We start from the raw sequence: 22,648 nt of genomic DNA on the forward strand, positions 1-22,648 counted from the left end.
GTTTTTAAATCAGCTGAAGCTGCTGCGTCCGATCCCGCTGCTAAATCTCACAGCAAGGGAGGGGCTTCCCCCGCTCCTCCGCAAAAAAAAAAAAAAAACAGCAAGCTGATTGGCTGTTTCTACTGAGAGGCGGGACTTAATACCTGAACCGGCTCTATTTATTTATTTATTTATTTATTTATTTTATTTATATATATATATATTTTTTTATAGAGCCACGCTACGCCGGATTTCCGGCGCGGCGCCGGAACGCTATCACCCCTGTATACAGATAAGTTGCCAACAAAGGCAGAGTCAGTAATCACCAAGTCAAGAGTGTGCCCCTTGGTATGTGTGGGGACATCAACAAGCTGTCTGAGATTAAAGCAGTCAAGTAACTGCAGAAATTCAACAGCAAGGCGGCATGAGATGTTGTCCACATGGATGTTCAAATCCCCAAGGATGATAGTGTTAGTAGAAACTGCACAAAATGATGAAAGCAGATTCTGCATCTCAGGGATGAAAAGTGGGTTAGGTTTGGGTGGACGATAAATGAGTAATATCTGCACAGCAGGGGAAGTTTTACATTTGAAGGCCAGGCACTCAAATGAGGTCGACTCTGGCAGGGAGAGTGGAGATAGTTCTAGACTATTATGATGAATGACCATCAGACCACCACCACGACCTTTACTCCGAGCTTTTTGAAGATAGTGATATCCAATAGGACAGGACTCTGTTAAAACTGAAAAAACATCTGGTTTGTGCCAGGTCTCTGTAAGGCACATCAAGTCCAAGCGCTTGTCCAAAATATGATCATGTATAAAACACGATTTGTTAGTCAGTGATTGTGCGTTTAGCTGTTCAATTTTAATATTGAATGGAGAAGTGTGCCTCTGAATTAACCGGAGTAGCTTAAAATCCACTCCACATTTTCTTTCCTGCTCCTGGGGTAGCGTTGTCATGGTAACGCCGATGCATTTAGCTGGAAGGGCAGCGGCATTCTGATGACGTGTTTGCTTTGCGACGGAACGCGCAGCTGACCAGAAAGATGGAATGGCGTGTCCAGAGTGAGAAAAAACTAACTTTCTCCGGGAGCTCCTATGAATGTATCGAGGCCGACGAAGTAGTCCGAGTTGCTTGATAGCTGATATACCCGCTGGGACAGCAGGATTGTTAAGCTTCATCAGCTGACCAACGGAGTAGCTCAACATCATGCCGGTAGAGAAGGAATCAAGCCGGCGGCAGTCACTAGCGAACCAAGCAAACGCCGTCCAGGTAAGAGCTCTCCTGTGACCATAACAAGCAAAAAATGGATACCGTAGTACTGTCCTGTAGTAAATCCCGAAAGGCCAAAAAGTAAAAGTGAAAAACAAAAATGTATACAGTAGTACTGTCCTGCAGTAAATCCCGAAAGGCCAAGAGGAGGGATCTGGCGATAAAAAAACTCCAAAACTACCAGACTCAAAACAAATAAAATACGTAAAAACAGAAAATCAATCTAAGATCTAAACTTGGCAGGAGAAGCGGCGAACAAACAACGCCAGCGTCCTCTCCCACCCTGATGTGTGGTTGAACATCATCTGCTCATATACTAGACATATACTAGAGGAGAATAAAGCACCTCCACCCACAGAATTGAGCTGTGAAGCAGAGGTATAACAGAGCTTTATCAAATGCTTTTGGGATGGTTTGAGGTGTAGGGATGAGGTGGGGTGGTGATCATCAAATATTCTAACTTCACTTACACTTCTGTCTCTAAATGCAACTGAATCCTCACCTGTTCAGGTTCATAATTAAGTTTCTGTATCAAATCACTTGCAGTACAAAACATTCTAGTTAATTGTAATTTCACTGCTGGCGTTACTCAGTTTTATATTCATCTATAGCTTCTTTATTTAATTCATAAAAAAGGACAAGCATCAGCTAGATTTAATATTAGTGGAAACATGTATTTAGAACAGTACAGTACATTAGAACTAAAGCAGAAAACTGCATATTACACATTTTCTCCTTAATCAATCTATACTTTGCTGACAGTTAGCTTAGACATTCCATGTATTTCTGCCTTTACTGTACAAAGTACAATTGTCACTTTCCAATACAAGACTACAAGACTATAAAAATATATATTTCTCCAAACAGCAAATTTACAGAAGGGAGATAAAACTTTCTCGACTTTCAATGGAAGACAGTGTACAAATAGTTTATTTTAGGTCATTTTGGAGATTTTTTAATTGGCCCATTTGTCAAAAATGTTTGACACAGTGTAAAGGACAGTTTGTGTGTTTAGGCTATGTAGTAAATTAAAAATCAACAAAAATGGAGATACTTGTTGCTCATTGGGCAGCGGCAACATCCTTTCTCCTCATAAGCAAAACATCCAATACAGCTCTGTACAACATTTCACTCCCACAATACTCCAGCCAGCAGAGGGCGCTCTTACTCACATAGTCCTCAATGATCTCCTTAATCCCAGCCACAGTCAGAATAAAGATGAGGGGCACCAAGGTGGTGTAGCGACCTGTCGGAGATACATCCGGGATTTGCTGCAAAAACACACACACACACACACACAAATAAAACACTTAGACTGCAGTGTGTTCCTGAATCCTTCTTAGTTTATAGATTTGTTTAAAAAGCCACCCTTCCAGCCAAACCTCATGTAAATAAATAAAGCAAAAAGGAGGCAGATCAAAAGACCTTATCGAAATATAGCTTTCATCTTGCTGAGGTTTATTCAGGTTAATGCACTACAGGTCTCAGAGGCCACTTGGCAATCGCAGTAAAGCATCAGACCAGGCTCTTTCATCTGTGATCAATGAGAAAGCTAGGAGGCACACAGGACAAGTCGTTCTGTACTGAACATCTTCATGCTTCCAGAGTCAAAAGAATCCTTACTGGGAAAAACTTAGGGCAATTTTCAGAATGGACCCAATCATTCACTCTAGTGCTTCCAATATCATTAGCTGAGAGGGAGCGGTTTTAATGTCTGTAATGAAATAAGGTGCAAAAAATAACCTTACATGACACCAAATGGCTTATATATTGGGAGACTGACTTGTCAGATTTCCTGTATAATTAATTGGCTTAAATGTAATTAAAGTCATTCCCAGTGATTTGGTGTGCAAACGCTTAATTCTAGAGAAACACACGTAGTCAGAATTGTTCGTTTGTGGTGAATGCATGTCCAAAGAGCACTGCTAAAAGCAATATCACAGAATGTTCTTACATGAAATGTCCTAATATGTTTTTAAAATAAACCGAGGGCAATACAAGTAGTGAAACAGTAACCAAAGAAAACTTATTTGAATAGGATTTAGCTATTTTATTATCATCAGTATTAAATTTACATGCAGGTTCAGTGGTTGGGTTTATTACATTAAATGACTATATTTAAAAACTTCTAAAACACCACTACTGTACAGAAAGACTGTAAACACATCGCTAAAAATTCCAATTAAACCACTACATTTGTAAGCTACTTTTGTAAGTGAGAAGTTTTAAATAAAAAAAAACATATATTAATGTCAGGAAACACTTTGGAATCTATATTTTTTAACATAGGTTTGATTCTAATAAAGTGTACAGTAAATGGAAGCACAAGATTGGGGGTTGTAATAAAGTGACCAGTGACTGGAGGCACAAGACAGGGGTTTCTATTGAAGTGTGCAGTAAGTGGAATCACAAGTTGGGTGTTTCTAATAAAGTGTCCAGTGACTGGTCACCTTATTACAAACCCCTGTCTTGTGCCTCCAGTGACTTGAGGCACAATTTAGGTGTTTCTACTAAAGTGTCCAGTGACTGAAGGCAAAAGATAGGGGTTTGTAATAAAGTGACCAGGGACTGGATGCACAAGGTAGGTGTTTCTATTAAAGTGGCCAGTGAGTGGAAGAACAAGGTAGGACTCTCTGATAATGTGGCCAGTAAGTGGAAGCACACATTATTCTGTTTTAAGACAAGTGAAGTTTGTGCGTTGTCTGTGTGTGTGTGTGTGTGTGTGTGTGTGTGTGTGTGTGTGTGGAGAGTGGGGGGTGTTATACCTGCATTAGGGCAATAAAGAGAAAGAAAGCGTTGGCAGCTCGCCGGATCTGCTCGTACAGGAAGCGAGGCAGGAAGGTGAAGATGCCATACTTCGTCGTGCTGTGAAAATATGAAAAGAGAGATCTTATAAGCATCGATCTGAATAAAAAACACACCATTTTCCTAATTATATTATAGCTGTCTCCTCTACTGCTGGTAAAACTGTTTCAGTGTTTGGCCAAAGTCAATTAAATACCATTTTGATGATCCACACGCAATAGTAACATTTCACAAACAAATGTCAACACAGCCTCACTGCAGGATGTAATGGAACTTAAGTCAATAAACCGTGAAGAGCTCCTTCAGTCGTAGGCAATTACGAAAATAAAAAGTCATTAAATCTGTCCTTATTCTGGGCATCTTAAAAGCAGAGCAGATCTAAATATAGAAGCTCTTTACTGAAGTAGCGCTGCAAGCTCAATTTAGGATCAATCCCACACCAGGTTGCTCTGAAAGGTCCTTCGTTTGGTAGCATTCATCCACCCACACAGCACCTGACATCATTGCTCTCCATGCATCTGAATTTAGAGCCAGAGCCTGAAAGTACAAGCCTGGACCTTGGCAGACTCTCCCTGTCAGTCAATCAAGTCTATTGACCATCCTTGAGTGGGCCTTAAATAGCTAAAAGCAACACAAAGTGTTTTACAAGCATTGGACGATAGCTGTTAAGGTCATTAAATATAACTCAAAAGTCTGCAAATTTCACATACCCCGTCTGCCTGTCCATCCATCTGTCTAAAAACAGATCAAGAGCCTAAAAGTGCACAAAAAGTGACTGTGGTCAGATCTTTGGGTGAAAGTGAATTGAATCATGCCCATCAAAGATCTCTCTGTTTCATTAGATGATGTCAGTTTAAAGAACTGCTCTGGTGCACATACGTCATACTCTAATATTTGCAGACTCCTATGTTCCATACCTCCTGACGCAGAGTGTATGCCAATAAAGTCCCTCACGTGACACAAGATGTGTGGACCAAGAGCGATATAAAAGCAGCCCTCATTCTTATTCTGCCCATAAGCAGCAGCTCCCTCCAAGCTTCAGATTCTCCAACCTCTAGAGCAGTTTTTTTTTGACTGGGACTCTTCTCTTCAGGAGATCACTTCAGGGGGAACACTGACCATCTGCTACACAGAACTACGAACAGCAGGACTGCAGAAGTAGCTTGCAAACTTCACCCAGAATGACTGCATGCTCTAAGGTGGCACATACCTGCTCTTCGCTGCAAGTTGGGTAAGCTAGCACTAGTGCAACGCTTCCCTGCATTTTAGCTGCAATGTGGGCTCTTACTACACTGACGGCCATCGCCGAGGCAAAGTCCAGCAGCTCAGGCCTGGACCAGACACTCCCTGTCAGTCACTCAAGTCTATCGACCATCACTTGAATGGGCCTTAAATTGCTGAAAAGCAATGGTAAGTGTTTCACAAGAATTACAACTGTGAACTCACTAAATATAACCAAAATGGTACTGTCCATCCATCCGTCTAAAAACAGAGCAAGAACCTGAAGGTGCACAAAGAGAGAAATGGAGCAGTGACTGGTCAGGCCTTTGGGTGAAAGTCAATTGAATCATGTCAATCAAAGGTCTAAATGTAGCCCTGCTTTACTGGACACTGTTGTAAAAAACTGTTGAGGTGCACATACGTCATACTCTGATATTTGCCAACTGTTATGTTTCATACCTCCTGACCACCAGGGTGGTGCTACAAGTGGATTAACTTTTGGCATGCCATGGCAAAAAGTGTACGCCAATGAAGTTCATCTCCATGTGATCTTCAGACTCTCTGACCTCTCAAAATTCTTCTCTTTAGTGGAACACTGGCAAAGGCTGGACATGTCCAGAATCTACTACTGGCTTGAGAACATCACCAAGAATTGCTACATGCATCAAGGTGGAACATACCCCCTCTTCACTGCTAGCAGCCCAACTCAGTACTAGAGCAAAACTTCTCTGGACCACATCTTTCATAAAGGGCTCTCAGCACAAAGATTGCCACCGAAGACCTTGGGTCTCATCATACACCCCGTGCAAGGCGCATCTTACACCCCCTCAACAATTTATTTTTTATGCATTGCGCCTGTGCCGTTTAAATAGCACTGGAGTTTAGTAATGTATCTACACTGATGTGCGTGGTGGTCTGAAAATGAGTTCAGGTAAATATCTGGCATGTTTCTATTTTGGCGGTGGGAAATACAGGTGCACCACTGACTGATTAAAACTCTGACAACACTCAACAGGCAGAGGCCATACCTTACCTTATCTAGCTCATGTACACCCCGCTTGTCACACACACATCTGGACTTGCTGCAGAGTGCAAATTCAGCTTTTACACCAACAATAAGCAGAATAAAGACAAAAAAAATCTCTATTCCCTACGCAAGTAGATATCCTCTGAGACGTGTTAAAGTGCTGCGCTGTTAAGATAACAACATGCCAAAGTCAGAGCGTACCTGGCTCTTGAAGAGAATAGCAAGTAATAGACTGATTTTTCATGTTACGTCCAAAACACACATTTATAATTAAGAGAATTAGAGAATTAGTAGATGCCTTTTGTTAATTTCTAGCTGAACAAGGCATGTGTTTTGCGCCCTCACGATACCAAAGACTCATCGACATGCCCTAAATCCAGCTGCACTATGCGAAATTGATGGCTTGCCTATAAGCTGCGAAAATAGGGCCCCTGAGGTCCAAAAGTGCAAGTCTATCGACCATCACTTGAGTGGGCCTTAAATAGCTGAACAGCAACAGTACCGGTAAGTTGCACTGAAAGTCGAGATTTGAAAGTCACTAAATATAACCAAACTTTCTGCAAGCTTCACCTACACCTTAGGGCTGTCCATCCATCTATCCAAAACAGTGAATGTGGTCAGACCTTTGGGTGGGTGAGAGTCAAATTAATTATGTCTCACAAAGGCCTAAATGTAGCACTGTTTAACAGGTTCTCAGTACACCAATTGCCTCCTGCCTGGAACTGACTGAGCTGAGGAAACTGCCTGCTGGCCGAGGTCTTTCATTGGCAAACATACAACATTTTGAATCCAGACATTGGATGCTGCATCATTGGTGATTTCTGAGGTTCAGTCAAGATTTTTTTCCTCTTATCCCAGTCCTCCTGGACAGGTTGTGTCAGGAATGACAATGAGATCTTTTAGTAGCTTCACAATGACGGTGCCAAGTCATGGCATGTTTCCACTTCAGCTATCACTGAGATACAGGCCTCCATGGAAGCTCCCATGCTAGACAGGTCTACTCTACTCCGGCACACACATCTACATCTAGAGTGCCATCGGCAGGTCTCTGTCTACAGGCCTCCTGTATGAGGGTGAACAGATGATGTTTTTAAATTGGTGTACTAGTCAAGACTTGACCCATGCTGCTCACACATGCTACAGATGTGTTCTGCCTATTTTGCGAATGCTCTGGCATTAGGTAAGATTCCCCTTGACTCTCAAATCTCTATATCCACACCTGTTATAGAACATTTTGTCAGGAGTATAGCAACACCTTGGGGGGCATTTCAGGGGACTTTCCTGAGGGAGAGAAGTACAGCAGCTAAGTGGTCTTTGCAGTGCACCAATGTCACTGCATCAGCAGTATTTCAAAGATACATGATGGCTGCCTTTATTTGATTTGGATTAAGCAAATTCTGGCATGCAGTACTGATAGCACTATAGCATTGTTGACATTAGAGAAACAATTCAAGGAAAAAATGTAAGGTAAAAAATAAGGTGTTAAAATACAACTGACCTATGTAAAGTGTAAAATATAAGTTAAACCTATTGTTTAAAAGGGTTATTCTCATTTGTTCAACTCCCATAAGCAAAGCACACAATCACTCTCTTTTATCTGTTTAATTCATGCTGATTAAAGTAGTATTGGTTGCTAGGGAGTGTGTATGGGTTGTATAGGAAGCATTGCTTTGTGCTCTAATGCCAGAACTTTCCATCTAATCTGCAAAAGGTCACTGCCACGTGTAGTGGCAGCAAGTTTTTGTTCCATCCAAGTAAGAATGGAACGCTAATCAGTGGTTTAAAAAGTGACATGAATGATATGCCCATCTGCATTTTCCCCAAGGAAGAATAAATGTATATAATAATTATTTAATAAAAAAGCAAGAAACTAATTCACTTTTTTGTGTTTCCTGAAATTAACACAGTGTCATAGTTTTACAAACAGTATCAGAAATTTACAGTATTATTCAAAAGTTTCATTCAATCTTTTAATTTTTTTCCTACATTGTAAACTAATGGTAAAGTCATCCAGGAACACAATGAATTATGTAGTAAATTGTAAAAAGTAGTAAATTCTTAAACAAACCAAAATAAGCATTTAGGTGTCTCTTATCTGGGGTGTTGTTAACTTGCAGTTTCTGAGGCTGATGAACTTATCCTGTCCAACAGAGTAAACTCTTGGTCTTCTTTTCTTATGGTGGTCTTGATAAGAGCCAGTTTTTTTCAACGTTTTTGATGGTCTTTGCAACTGCATTTAATTTCTTTTTTTTTCTTTATTTAGTTGTGTAGTTCTTGCCAAAATGTGGCTTAGAACATGACCTTAGTATTAATATAAAATGCAGATAATTCTTACATAATAAAAATGAATTTAAAGTGTGTCCAAACATTTGACTGGTACTGTACATAGACCCATATAAAATATTAATTTGGTGGTGTTTAAAGTTCTTAAAGGCTTTTCCTGAACAAAATACTACAGCTGATCTTCATGCCCATGTGAAAAGAGACTCCTGCCCCCTGATCTGTAAATAATTGCTATTCCCTTATAACCTGAATAAAGGCCTTTTCAAACTGCAGAATTTTTGGTTTCTTTACCAGCTACTGCTTTGTTTACTACATTTTATGCACATTTTGCCCCTGAGTCTTAAACATTTTTATTTAAAGTTTATGCCATTTAAGTTGTCTTGAGTGGTTACTGTTTTCCTCCACCTGGGGTACCACAGCAACCACTTGCCAACACATTAAGCAGCCAACTATCACCACCATTACAAGTGCTAAACAAAACAGTAGCAACCACATTGGATGCTATAGCAACATTGTAGCAACCACCTAGTATGCTATAGGAACCACATATTACATAGCAGCCTGAACAGCAAAGCAACCACCAAATAACACCATGGTAATCACCTATGATATCATAGCATCTGTAATATCAATCACATGTGGCTGTGATACCTAGCAACCACCTAACAACTCCAGAGCAACTTCCTAGCAAATCCAGAGCAACACTTGCAAACAGTACTTAGAAACACTACAGAAACAACAACCATACAGCCAAACCATACAAACCACTTAGCAACGATATTAAACCAGAATGGCCACTAGCAAGAACACCTAATTACACCATAGTGATCACATATGATATTATGGCACCTTTGACACCAACCACCTGAGGCTGTAATACATAGCAACCACTAAACAACACTTAACAAAACATTGCATGAATAGACTGAATGCTTTCAAAATTTATGTTAAAAGATTAATGATGCAATAGGCACCTAGCAATACCATAGCAACCACCTGAAATACCTTTGCAACTGTGTAGCAACACCACACTAGGTTTTCCCATACTGACCATTTAACAACAGCCTAGCAAATGCCTGGAAGTGCAAATGCATTTTTCTGTTTTTTTTTTTATTCTCGTGTTTGACCTGCTTTTTAAATAATATCTCTGCAAACAGTGTTAAAATGACAGAATACAGTAATTTGCAATGCACATGTAAAAAAACTAAAATGGTAACAACAAATACGCATCTTTAAGTGTACAGCTGTGGCCTAGAAATAAGATGGCCTTGAGACCTAGTCACTGGTTCAATGTTCTGGACAGTCAAGAATTGAGGTGGGGATATTTGCATTCTTGTTTTAGGTGAATGTTACGCCCAATTAACGGCCCTACACGGCCATGGACAGGTTAAAAGCACAGCTGAAATTCTGTTGCTGTATAGAGGTGATTTTGAGCTTGCCATGTCTCTTAACATGATTTAATCAGGGTGTAATTTTCCTGTGTAAATGTCTGTGTTTGCATTGTTTTTGGGTGTGTATACGTTACAAAAGTAAACATGTGAGTAATACTTAATGCCTTATCAGCACTGTTAAAAATACTATACTACCATTGGTCAGTTATATTGATCTGACCAACCTTGTTACATTAAAATATGAGAACTAAAACTTTGGTACTTTAAGCTTTAAACTAAATTTGCCAGTACTGGTTTTCTCTAGTACCAAAAGAAATCGAAAGTACTGTAGCTATCATGGATAAGAGAGATTGTGATTCCATGTTAAAAAGAAGGGGGAATGCAACCAACATCGTAATCATAAACAACAACATGTGGAATAGCATCTGAAGTTGAGCTGGATGATCAGGGATCATCCATGGTATGGAATAGGTGTCACTAAGCATTTGGTATGAAAGCTAGAAAAATAAATAAATAAATAATAAAATAATCAGAAAAGCACCTCAAAGACAAACAGTTAAATCTCTACACAGAATTTCACCCAATGTGACAATTTTATTGTTTAAGAATTGTTTTGAAAGATGAACATTAGCTTGTTTAGGCTAACGCTGCTAAGACTCCACCAGTGATGCTGTGAGATCAGCAGGTCCTGTGGTTTTCCTAACACTAGAAGTGCCAATTTAGGATATCAGCTTTTGTTTACTGACCCCTAACTCAAAAAGAAGAGGCTCATTGAAACTGGTAAATATGAGTTTGTGGTGGCATTCCTGTGTTGTCTACATATTGTATTAATAGAATATTACTAAGATCTGTACTAATAACTCTATGGCAGCAATGAGTTTAATGAACATAAGGTTTTGCAGATTTTCATAAAATTTGCCACCATCAAGCAGTATTTTTTTAATCACACTATTGGCCAACTAGCTACCTCAACAGCTATAAAAAAATAAATATAATAATAATAAATATAAATATATATATAAATAAAAATAAAAATAAATTTATTCAGCCACACTATTCAGGTTACACGTTTAGTGCTAACTAGCTATCTACCCTGCAGTGAGTCTTTTGGTAAACAAAACAAATGCTAAGGCTAAGTTAGCAATGCTAGCTACAGTAGGCAGCTGAAGTATCTTAGCCCCGTACAACTTGTATCTTTCAGCAGGAAAACAAAGAGTAAAGCAGCAATGAACTGACGCCATGAATAATAAGTAATCTTTTATGCAATTTATGTATTTTGTGTAAATAGAGTGTAAAAAGTAATCCTAGCTCTATCTGGTGGCCCCATTCCTCACTGAGGGCTCCGTATACAGCAGCACTGCGGTCTTTGTTTGGTATAATTAATTAATTCTTTCACTTATATTTTTTGTTGCCAAACATATATGCAAATACTCACTTCATCCATATCCACATTAAAACAAAGTACCAAATATTCTAGCACCGCGCTATCCCTACTCTATTGGGGCCATTCCACAGAATGAATGCCATTTGCTTGTTGTAATTTTTTTTTACTTAAATCTAATAAAACATGTATTTAACTAATCAAATCATGTACTGGTCGAACTCACGCAGCTTTAATTCATTTTTTACAAAGTTTTCAAGCCAAAGATGGTTACAAAAAGCATGTTTAAAAGCAAGTCTACTAATTCCTTTGATTTTTCTCTCAAGAAAGTGTTTATTTTTAAGAAATGGTTGACTGCATGTTCAATTATTAATATTCATGACAAAAAAATCTTGTTACTGGCACACATCCCAGTTACTTTTTATGTTTTGAGTAACAGGAATGAAAGTAACAGGAATGAGTTTTTAGCATAGAATTAGCAAAAACATAAAAAATTGCTAAATAGCAGCTATGCTAACAGCATAAGGACATTTTAGTGATTTTCCCAAAATTTGTATTTTAAAAATAAACCAAAAATATCTAAGAATTAATTTAGGTAATAGGAATGAGTATTGAAATTGACCTCCTCAGTCAGAGTTACAATAAGATTAAATATACAGGAAAAAAGAGGAAATTTATTTTTGGTCTTCTCATGATCTTCAGAAGAACACACAGATGTAGCTTTGTTGTAGATGTGACTTGTAGAATGTTCCAAATATTTCAGATGGGATACGTAATGTTTTACGGTAACAGGACTAAGTGAAAACCCAGGAATGTCTATTTTAACTTCAATATTATGGATTTATTATGAAAAAATATTTTTAAAGCATTTAAAGGGATTTTAAAGTGATACAAAAATGTAAAAAAAAACATCTCTGAAGGATTTTAATAATTAGATTTTTTGGTAAAGTTTATAGTTAGAGAGTGGAGAAAGGTAACAAATGCTATTTTTTGTGTTCTAATTAGTTTTATTATTTTTTAAATTATATATATAACTTTCTTTTGCAATTAGGTCAATGTACAAGACACTATGCTTAAAAACAAAATATATTTTTGTGTGCATATAATTTCCTGGGGACAGAAATGGCACAGATTCTGTGGAATGGCCCATATAAAGATTGTATTTTTTTTCGTATTTGTTCATATGAAGCACACCTATGTGTATTTATGTGTATCAAGTGTGTCTCTGTGTCTGTTTCTTCAGTAAACAGGATACAATATCATTCCCAGTGCCATCGAACACACACAGAGAGTTCACTGAGTAACACATACAGCACCCAACACAAAGACATCAAACACCGGCTCTGAGTCTGACCTGGAAGTACACCAGGCCAGGTCTGGTATCACAGTGCAGCTTCGGGTTCATACGATCCTGCTCGTCCAATCACCACACTCATACACACACACACACACAAACACAGATCCAAAAAAACACACATGCACACACAGTACTCCACACACAACTATCATATAGCTTCAGGTTCATCTTTACTACAGCTGTGTGGCTTGTAATGACTCTTAATGGCCTGTATATAATCATGTTTTAGGTTCAGCGTGTTGCTGTGGGCATGCTTTGACTGGCAGCTGGCCATTCCGTGCTAATGCAATGGGGACGCAGAAACCGGGCTGTGAATAAAACATAGAGGAAGATAAAGGAGGCGGAGTGTGCTTTGAATAAACTAGCCTTTAATCTCCCGCAGATCACTTTCCACCCGTTCAGCGAGGACATGGGCGATGATTGAGAGGTAGAGGAACAGGACACACACACACAGGAGGCAGACCTGCGGCTGCCAGGAATAAGAGCCGAACGCGGCTCCACCTCCAAAAGCAACAGGCCAATCACAGCCCAAAACAGGCCTTTATAACACCCACCCTAATCTTGTTTCAAGATCCAAAATAGAGCCTTTTAGCGCAAAATCCAATATTGAGACTAAACTGCCGGATCGATGAATAGGATGAGTGTGTGTGTGTGTGTGTGTGTCTGTGTGTGTGTTTTTGTGTGAGAAAGAGATAGCGAGTGAGTGTGTTCTAAGCAAAACAGAGCACACTCACTTGCTAGAAACTAGCACTTCACTCACCTAATATGAAAATGAACTAGTCATATGCACACACACGTTCACACACAGGTTAAAAGTTAAGGTGAACCATTTGTGTCCAATTCAGGCAAGATTTCTGTTTTGTGAACTCAATTTTGAGTTTACCACACCATAATATTATTAAGACTATAACTTGTTTACTGTAACTGTTATTATTAGGAAAGCTTAGGTGCTTGTAAATTCAAAGCTTGGTATGGACAAGAGTTAAGAGCCATGGGCTCATCTAAACAGCAGCCTAACTGATGCCTGCAAATCAGGAGAAGGCAATAAGAAGATACCAAATCATTCTCAGGTAGACATTCCCACAGTTTAAAAGAAACAAGGTCAAGCTGTAGATTGCTAGAAATACAAACTAAACCCCTACTTGGCTGCAAACGTCTTCAGTAAGACTAGAGTGGTGGTGCACAATTTAATGTCCAGAATAGAAATATGATATACATCCTGTGAATTGTTGAAGCTATATGGATAGCTGGAATTAGCAAATGTATGTTAGGAGAATAAATGTGGTGCAGGGTATCATGAACTGAACACTCTCACAAACTCCTCAACTGACACATCACTCGTGCTTCTGGTTTGTATTGTAGCCAGCAGCACAGGGAAAATTACAGGGTGGCCACTACATAAATATAGAGCTCCTAAACACACCTCAAAATCCACAATGAACTACATTCTAATGAATAAGCTGAAGGTACTTGCACTGTCAAAAAAGTTCCCTAATCTAAACATACTTAAATTCTGTGGATAGCAGTGCATTAATGATGACTCTAGAATCTTAGAACTAGAAGTACACGTAAGAATTGGCAAAAAAACAAGAACTGTATAACCTCTAACTGCTATGAAAATCAAAAGGGGTGTTGCCAAGTACTAATAATGAAGAGTGCTCAATCTTTTACGTTGTTATCATTTTAAACCTGTGACAAGTGAAAAAAAAGAGTGCTACCTAATTCAATAGGGTTGCTTAAATGCTTAGACGTCTTTTTTATACATAATAATAGGTTTTATATCCACTGTCAAGCAAATATTTGTACTGTATCTCCAAGTTAACAATTTAACAAGAAAAGAACAAATCCTACGTATCCTACTACTTTCAAATGGAAGTCAATGTAAAAAGATTTTTATCATTTTGTCATTTTGGAGCATTTCTATTGGTTCCATCATCATATAATTTTAAATAAATGCAAAGAATAACTGACACAAGACACAAGCTTCACATCATGTCAAAATTTGAAAATTTAAATCCTTGAATACTTGAATAGGAGATCAAGGAGGTCATTCTTAATGACCCGAGTCAAAAATGGCCTGAAACTTCGCCCTGAAAAGGCACAACCGCTTCCCCACACCCACTCAGATATGAACAGCAAAGATAAACTACTCGCCGTGTGAAACCTTGTTTCCTGATCAGACATTCTTGTGACTTTAAAAAGTCAGTGGCGTAACTGCTGTACCCTGACCTCAGAGTTCTCTCAGAAACTTCAACTTCAGCTTCAGCTTCCACAGCTTCAAAACAGCCGACATTGTGAATGATCCTTCAGCTCTTAGAAACCAGTCAGAGAACAGGTAAATAAAGAACAATCTACCTCTAGTGAAAAACACTATTTATTAGTACTTAAAGAACCAAGCTCTTGGCTATGCTTTTAACCAGTGTAATCAAACATACACTATGATACATAAAAATACATCACTTGGCTTTGATATCATATGAAGCAGCATAATGTATAGTATAGTTTTAAACTTCTTTGCATTAAGTTTACAATTCAGTAATCAATGTATCTTAAGGACTTCTAACAGGTTCAGCTGGCTCCTCAAGATCAACCCCATCATGCTGTATATGCACATCATTACCCTATCTAAACAGAGTGACCTTCGAACAAATGAAGCAACAGCCAGATAGAGAGAGAAAAAGAAAGAATTTGAGCAGGAGAAAACAAGTAAGTGAGACAGATGTGTCTGAAGATATCCCTAATTATTAAAAATATGCCATTAGGACCATCTGTTCCATTAACCCTCAACACATCAATCCTCACCACATCCAGCCAGAGACATCCTGTTCTAAATAAGAAAAATAAAATATCCACTAATGACATTATCTGAGCATCAGCGACTTAAAACGGTTGTCTGTGTATCAGTTTCTGAAATGCGGGAAAAAAGGACAGAGGAAAACAACGAATTCCAAGCAAATCAAAAGTTGGAAAACACACCTAATTAAGAAAACAAACTTAATCAAGAAAAGGTATTTAATCCTGACGGACTGACAACAACTCCTTCACCTTGTTCCGTTACCTGATGCGAACAAATCACTGTAACTACCCAACTAATTCAACACTGCTCTTAACATTTACATCTACAAAGTACAGTCTTAGGAGTTTTTAAGACCATTTAAACCAAGGAATGAACTTTTGTCATGAAAAGCACACTCTTAAGAACTTCTCTAGAAGTTCCAAAAAAAAGTTAAAGCTTCATTTTAAATCATTTAAAACTGAATGAGCGCAAACATTTATTGTTGGTTCCTGAGGTCATACACGTATAGAGATTAGTGTTGCACTTACATTGTTGCTATAAAATTTTAATAATCATGTTTGAAAGAAAAAAAAGGAATGGTGGTTTAACCACAAAATTACAACTAACATCTTTAATATTACAGAAACTGATCATTTCTTTGGCTATTTTTCCCCATCAAGAAAACTTGAAATCTCTCCCAGTCCCCCGTAATTCATTCTATATATTGTTATGTGAACAATTGCATATAATACATATATGTGAGGTATTATGGCATAACTAGGTGCCTATGTATGTGAATGGAACACTACATAATACATAGAGGTGTAGAGGTATTTGCAAATACTTCTAAAATGTGCTGGTTACATTACTGCACACACTTCACAAACCTCACTCTCAACATCACTTGCTGATTAGTTTAATAGAGTTTACTGAATAATTAATAGTAGTTACTGTATAATATGTCTTAAGATTAATAATTAAAACAAGCAATTTGCAGTTAAGAGGGTTAAAACCTCTTCACTCCTTTATGGTCTTTAATGACTTTCTCTAATGAGTTTTAAACAAACTCAAAGTTATGTACTGAAGAATTCCTGTGTATCATTTGCACATGAATAACATACAGCACTACAGTGCAGATGATCCCAAACACAAGTGAATTGATGTAACCGATGGTGCTGATGTAACTCACTTTCATAATTTATTAATGTGGAAATATGTGAATCAAGTCAGTTGAATGCAGCTCTTGTTTCAGTGCGGTAACTGAATAACAGTGTAGGGTGAGAATCTGTAGATAATTCCAGGGACTGAAGCATCAGAAAGACTCACCTGACATGATTGTCGCAGAACTTGGTGTTCTGAGGCCGGTTAAGGAGGACGGTTCGGGCTGTGGCGTCGATGGGCTCCGTCTGGGATGTGGTCCCAGACATCTCATCGTCTGCCTTTCGGTAGCCAGCCGACGAGCAAGCGGGTCCTGAGAAAGGGAGGGAGGGAGAGAGAGAGAAAGGAAGAGAAAGAGGAGAGGAGAGAATATGGAGTGTTAGAGTGGAGCACAGAGGGATAGACCCACACACACTCATTCACACACAGATGCGCTTTACAGTTCAGAGAGGTGGCCACAACTTCTGCAGTGTGCTGATGGAAACTCCCCACGCCCCCTGCCTTCTCAAGCCCCTCCCCCCTCATCTCTCCCTCAGCCATGCCTACTCCACAACCTCCCCCCCGCCCCACCTTTTCAATGGGCTCCAGGCCAAAGCTCTGTCACCACCCCCCTCTCCTGAAACACCCACGGGACACGCCCCACCACCTCCCCCCAGCCTCTATAGAAACTGCTGATTAGTACACAATAGCACAACAAACATTCAAGCTCTGGTGTTACCCTTTACTGGAAATGTTTAGGATTATTAGTATTAATGCAGAATAACAAATAAATAAATATAATAATATTTAATTTATTAATAATAACAACTCCAGTGTTAAATTACCACAGTAATATTTAAAATACAACAACAAAAGATGTTAATGAAAGAAAATATTTTTTACGATTATTAATAATAATAATTGAAAATAAATAATGTAATAGTGCATAGTAATAAAATGCACACACTGTAAAACTTTCAGTGATAAATTAACACACTGAGCATTAAAATGTAACACCAACAGTGCTAAAAGTGGTGATTTAACACCGTAAATGTACATTGCAGCTGTATTGCAAGCTAAAGTTTTTTTAATTATTAAATATAAAAATGTATAAAAATACAACTCTGGAAAAAAATAAAAGACCATTTAAAAATTATGAGATTTTACCAAATTGAAAATCTCTAGAATCTAATCAAGAGGAAGATGAATGATCATAAGCTTCAAACCATTTGAACTGCTTACATTTTTTTGCACCAGGAGTAGCATAAATGTTATTCAAAAGCAGTGTGTAAGACTGGTGGAGGAGAACATGCCAAGATGCAAAAATGACCAGGGTTATTCCACCAAATACTGATTTCTGAACTCTTAAAACTTTATGATTATGAACTTGTTTTATTTGCATTATTTGAGGTCTGAAAGCTCTACGTTAATTCAGCCATTTCTCATTTTCTGCAAATAAAAGCTCTAAATGAAAATATTTTTACTTCGAATTTGAGAGAAATGTTGTCCGTACTTTATAGAATGAAACAACAATGTTCATTTTACTCAAACATATACTTATAAATAGCAAAATCAGAGAAACTGATTCAGAAACTGAAGTGGTCTCCTATTTTTCTTTCCAGAGCTGTATATAAAAGCCAAGCTAATGAATTAAAAGGAAAAATTAATTATAGAAATTATAGAAACTATAAAATAAACTAAATAAAAGTGGGGAACACATCAACAAAATCAAGGCTTAAAATAAACCAAGAGATTTAATATATATATATATATATAATATAAAATAAATAAATAATAATAAATCTAATTAATTAACTAATCTAATTAAGATATTTTATTAAAATAAAAACATTAAAAAACTATGTAAAAACATTAAATGAAATATAAAAAAATTGATAAACATAAATTAATTTGTGTAATATTTAGATATATTCCAATTACGATAAAAACAACAGAAACACAATGATTAATAATTAAATTATTATCATTATTATTAATAATTAATAATGTAATTAATAAATAAATATACGTACAGCAACAAAACTTCATTAAAATGTTTTGAAAAAAAAAAAAATAGTTTATAAAAGAAATTCGATTTTTTTATGTAAATGAAGCTCGCGCACGACCACATGTCCAGCTCCAGCCCCAACACCTCTATCCCCTCCCACTCACACGCGCGCGCGCGCACACACACACACACACACACACACACAAAGCCTGCCGCAGACACGGCGCTTCCCGCGCGCTCCGCTCGGCGCGTAAACCGATCCGCCAAACGGACATTTCTGTTTCCATGCGCGATGAATAATGGAAGGTGCGGAGGGCGCGCGCTTTTACCCAGCTGGCGCTGCGGTGCTGAAGGATGGAGGGAGCACGAGCACACTCTCCTGCCTCTCTCCTCTCTCTCTCTCTCTCCTCCCTCAGACCTCTCCCACTCTCTCCCAGGTAGGCTAGTCCTGCGACCGCTGCTGCTGAGGGGACCTGGACCCCGCGCCCTCAGCTCTCAGCTCTGGAGAACCTGCTGCTGCTGCTGATGATGATGATGATGATTTACAGCGGCCGCTGATGTTTGGCGCCAGACAGAACAGCAGCCTCTTCCCCTCCTGCTCCAGTCTTAACTACACACTCCCGCAGAGAGTCACAGAGCTCCGCTCTTAAAGAGACAGTAACCTCACACACTCACACACACACTTACACACTCACACACTGCTGCAGGAAACACACACGACTCCGGATCCACAATGTGGGACAGACCGTCACTGAGAGAGAGAGGGAGACACCACTGTCTGCATGATTAGTTAAAGTAATGTGAGATGTGAACAGGGGTATCCAGTTACAGTGGTGCAGAGTTCATTTTAACTAGACCGGTCACAATAATTACTTTATAAACTTATCATACACAATTATGTCTGTGTATTGGCAAGAACAATACAGGTCACGATTCAATATATTGCGATACTGTAAGCAAGGCAATATTTTTGAAAATTTGTCATAGTACAAAAACACACTGTTATATTTATAAAATCTGAGTATGAAAAAAGTTTACATTTTATTTAGGATTTATTCATTTAGGATATTTACCATTTGAATAATCCACTATTTAATGTCTGTATATTCTTAGGAATTAAAAGTGCACTGCTCTTTAAAAGTAATGTATGTTACTATTTTATCCATATATCAGTAGCATAAAATGATTAATTTAGTCATTTATCATGTTTCTATAATTTTGTTCATAATGAAATTGATTGGCTTGATTGATTGTTGGCTTCTGCAATATCACAACATTTATTTCTAGCAAATTGAAGCAATTTTTGCTGGTTAGCCTCACTGTTCAGTCCCAATACTATGAGTTCTCTTGACATTGCACATGTGAAAATGCCCTTATTTAACTACTAAACATATCCCTGAGTTCAAAACTTGTTTTTTCATAATATGATTTCATCAAGCATTTCAGTGATTGTAAATTTCAAGATTTTTTCTGACCACATTCCTTACTCAGAGATGATGTTTCTCCACTTTCTTTTCATTTTTTAATAATGGGTTCTTAATCTGATTTTAGTAGTTTCAGAAAGCTTAATGCATGTCAACAATTTGAACATCCTGAAAAAGCAACATATTTTCCACAACCACAGGATGGAAGAGTCTTTCCACATGGTTGTTTAACAAATAAGAAGCTACTCACTGCATCAATTAGGTTAAATAACTTTCTAGTTGAAACATATGTAGATTCCTACGTATTTGCTTAGTTATCTCTTGGTAGTGTTCTTTTTGTTTGGCCAGGCAGTGTATCGTGTGTTAAGTAACCAAAATTCAATGTCTGTGTAACACTAGAGTGTGAGGTAACCCAGTGCTGGTTCATGATGACAATGTGATTTCTGACTACAATTTAACATCTAGAAACATTGGGTTTAAAAGAGTCCAATGTCTGATGCTTGCTGGGTCTTGAAGCACTAAATTAACAACATAACAAGTATAAGCTCTTTCCCCTTGTGTGAGTTAATTAATTAAAGAGAAGAGGACCTGATCTACATCTGTGTAGCTGCCTTTGTAACCTATATACCTTATAATTCTATCAGGAGTTAAACTACTACTTTTCTATACTTAATACCTCTCTCCCAAACACAGCCAAATAAGTTATATTATCAGTCTTCCAGTCACACACCCTGAACTCTGATCTAACACAGTTTAGCCATTACCACACAGAGTAAAGAGAGGGAGATAAAGAGATGAAATGATAGTAGCACTTTATGTACAATGGAATAGGATATTGTAATGGCCAACTGGAATACAGAGCTCAAAACTGCACATTTAGCAAATCTAGTTATCTACACATAGGAACAGAGGAACAGAGACACAATTTAGATGTAAAAGTTTCTTCTTGGTTAAATTAATTAAATAATCCTACTTTACACAACATGCCGGCTACAGTCTGATGTACTCGCCTGTGAATGGCAAACAAGTTAGCAATGTAGTTAGCGGCTAATGGTAATGCTGCTCCAGCATAGATGCAGGAGAAACTTCACGGAAACTCCTGTAATAAAGCTGCACTTCAGCAGAGTGGCTTTACTGCTCCTTACAACATGACTGGAAAAATTCATACATAAGACGCACCAGATTATAAGGCGTCCTGTTGATTTTTGAGAAAATTAAAGAATTTTAAGTGCACTTTATAGTGCGAGAGCTACGATGCTTGTTGAGTGTTTGTGAGCAAATGCATTTTTGAGTCATTCTGTCCCAGTAGACCACTAGGTACAAATGCGCTTTTCCCAACCAAACTTCCATGTACAATCCTGTACAACAATCCTGTACTGTTAATCGTCCACAAAGGCTTTATTATGTATCAGTCCACTCTAAAGCTAAATAACCACAGACTTTATATACAAATGGCATGTTATACATGGTGTAATTTGGGTATTGTGGAAGTCTCTAGAAGTGATTTATTGAAATGACTGTATTGGTTTGTGTTAAGATGCTTCATTGCTTTAGAGTCTAACATGAAAGAGATTCAGTTCAGAATGTATGGAAGATTAATGGCTTCTGGAATACTGTTCTAGTAATGCTATTTAACTCCATATTTATAATTTTATTCAGGAAGACATCAGGCTTTCCGTTTCCGCTGTGTTATATCTGCATTGACTCTGGCCTGGTATAATACTTTTCTAAGAATGTAGTCCTATTGGTTGTGGATCTATGATTGATTTCGTCTTGGTAGGTCATTCATTTTAGATACAAACTTTCAAACATGCTTGGACACTAAATTTGCATGCGTGAGAGAGCACTTTTGTTGAGGTGACAAATGTAAGTGGACAAACCTGTTTTATGTTATGTTCGTTTTTTATTTCGTTGCTTAATGTCAATAAATACGTAGCATCAAGTCAGGGAGTGATGTTTTACAGGATAGTCTACAACAAATATAATGATTTCAAGAAGCTTGGTCAGCTGCTATCAGCTGCATAGATTACAATCCATACACTGCCTTTTTAAACTTTGAGAAAAGTTTCTCAAACTATGAATTAGCTAATTAATACCTCAATAACAAATAACTAATAATGTAAGAACTAATTAAATATTGTGCGTACATTAGTATACCTAGTTACGTTAACATATAATCTATAATGTTAGAATAGTCTAATAAGTTGTCTTAACTTTGACTTTCCAAGTAAAAAGCAAAGCTAAAGAATTTATTATGCTTTTCCACTAAGCATCTGACTGGCATCAGATTAGTTTTTTATCTTACTTACAATGGCAGTTTGTAAAACTATGCTTTTTAGAGGTTAAAATTTTCCTTGGGTTGGTCAACAAAAGAGGATGAATGGTACAATATGAAATAAAAACATATATGTTATGGTGTTGATATGTCTGATCTTATGCAACATCACCAGCTACATTTCAGGGGGGTGGGAGTGTGTCTGTAGTAAATGATAGCAAACTGGGTACTAGGTACCAAAAAGTGAGTCGTGTCAAGTACTACAGGTACAGGTACCAGTGTGTAACAAGGTGCCAGTTATCTGTTCTC

At 37.9% G+C, this 22,648-nt stretch overlaps 1 protein-coding gene across 5 annotated transcripts in view; it reads right to left on the bottom strand.

Annotated features, from left to right (window-relative positions):
• atp8a2 (ATPase phospholipid transporting 8A2) overlaps window positions 1-22,648 on the bottom strand; it is a 112,440-nt gene that overhangs the window by 68,816 nt on the left and 20,976 nt on the right. For 3 of the 5 annotated variants that reach the window (XM_022682716.2, XM_022682721.2, XM_049486153.1), the window contains 3 exons: window positions 16,822-16,966; window positions 4,020-4,119; window positions 2,427-2,525 (listed from right to left, as the gene is read on the bottom strand). In XM_022682716.2, the coding sequence (XP_022538437.2) occupies window positions 2,427-2,525; window positions 4,020-4,119; window positions 16,822-16,966 (344 nt within the window). Of the gene's footprint in view, window positions 1-2,426; window positions 2,526-4,019; window positions 4,120-16,821; window positions 16,967-18,969; window positions 19,125-22,648 lie in introns of those variants that run through there. The other 2 variants (XM_022682724.2, XM_049486159.1) reach the window with 2 other exon arrangements.

This window comes from Astyanax mexicanus, chromosome 1 (genome assembly GCF_023375975.1).
Source record: "Astyanax mexicanus isolate ESR-SI-001 chromosome 1, AstMex3_surface, whole genome shotgun sequence".
NCBI classification, from domain to species: Eukaryota; Metazoa; Chordata; class Actinopteri; order Characiformes; family Acestrorhamphidae; genus Astyanax; species Astyanax mexicanus.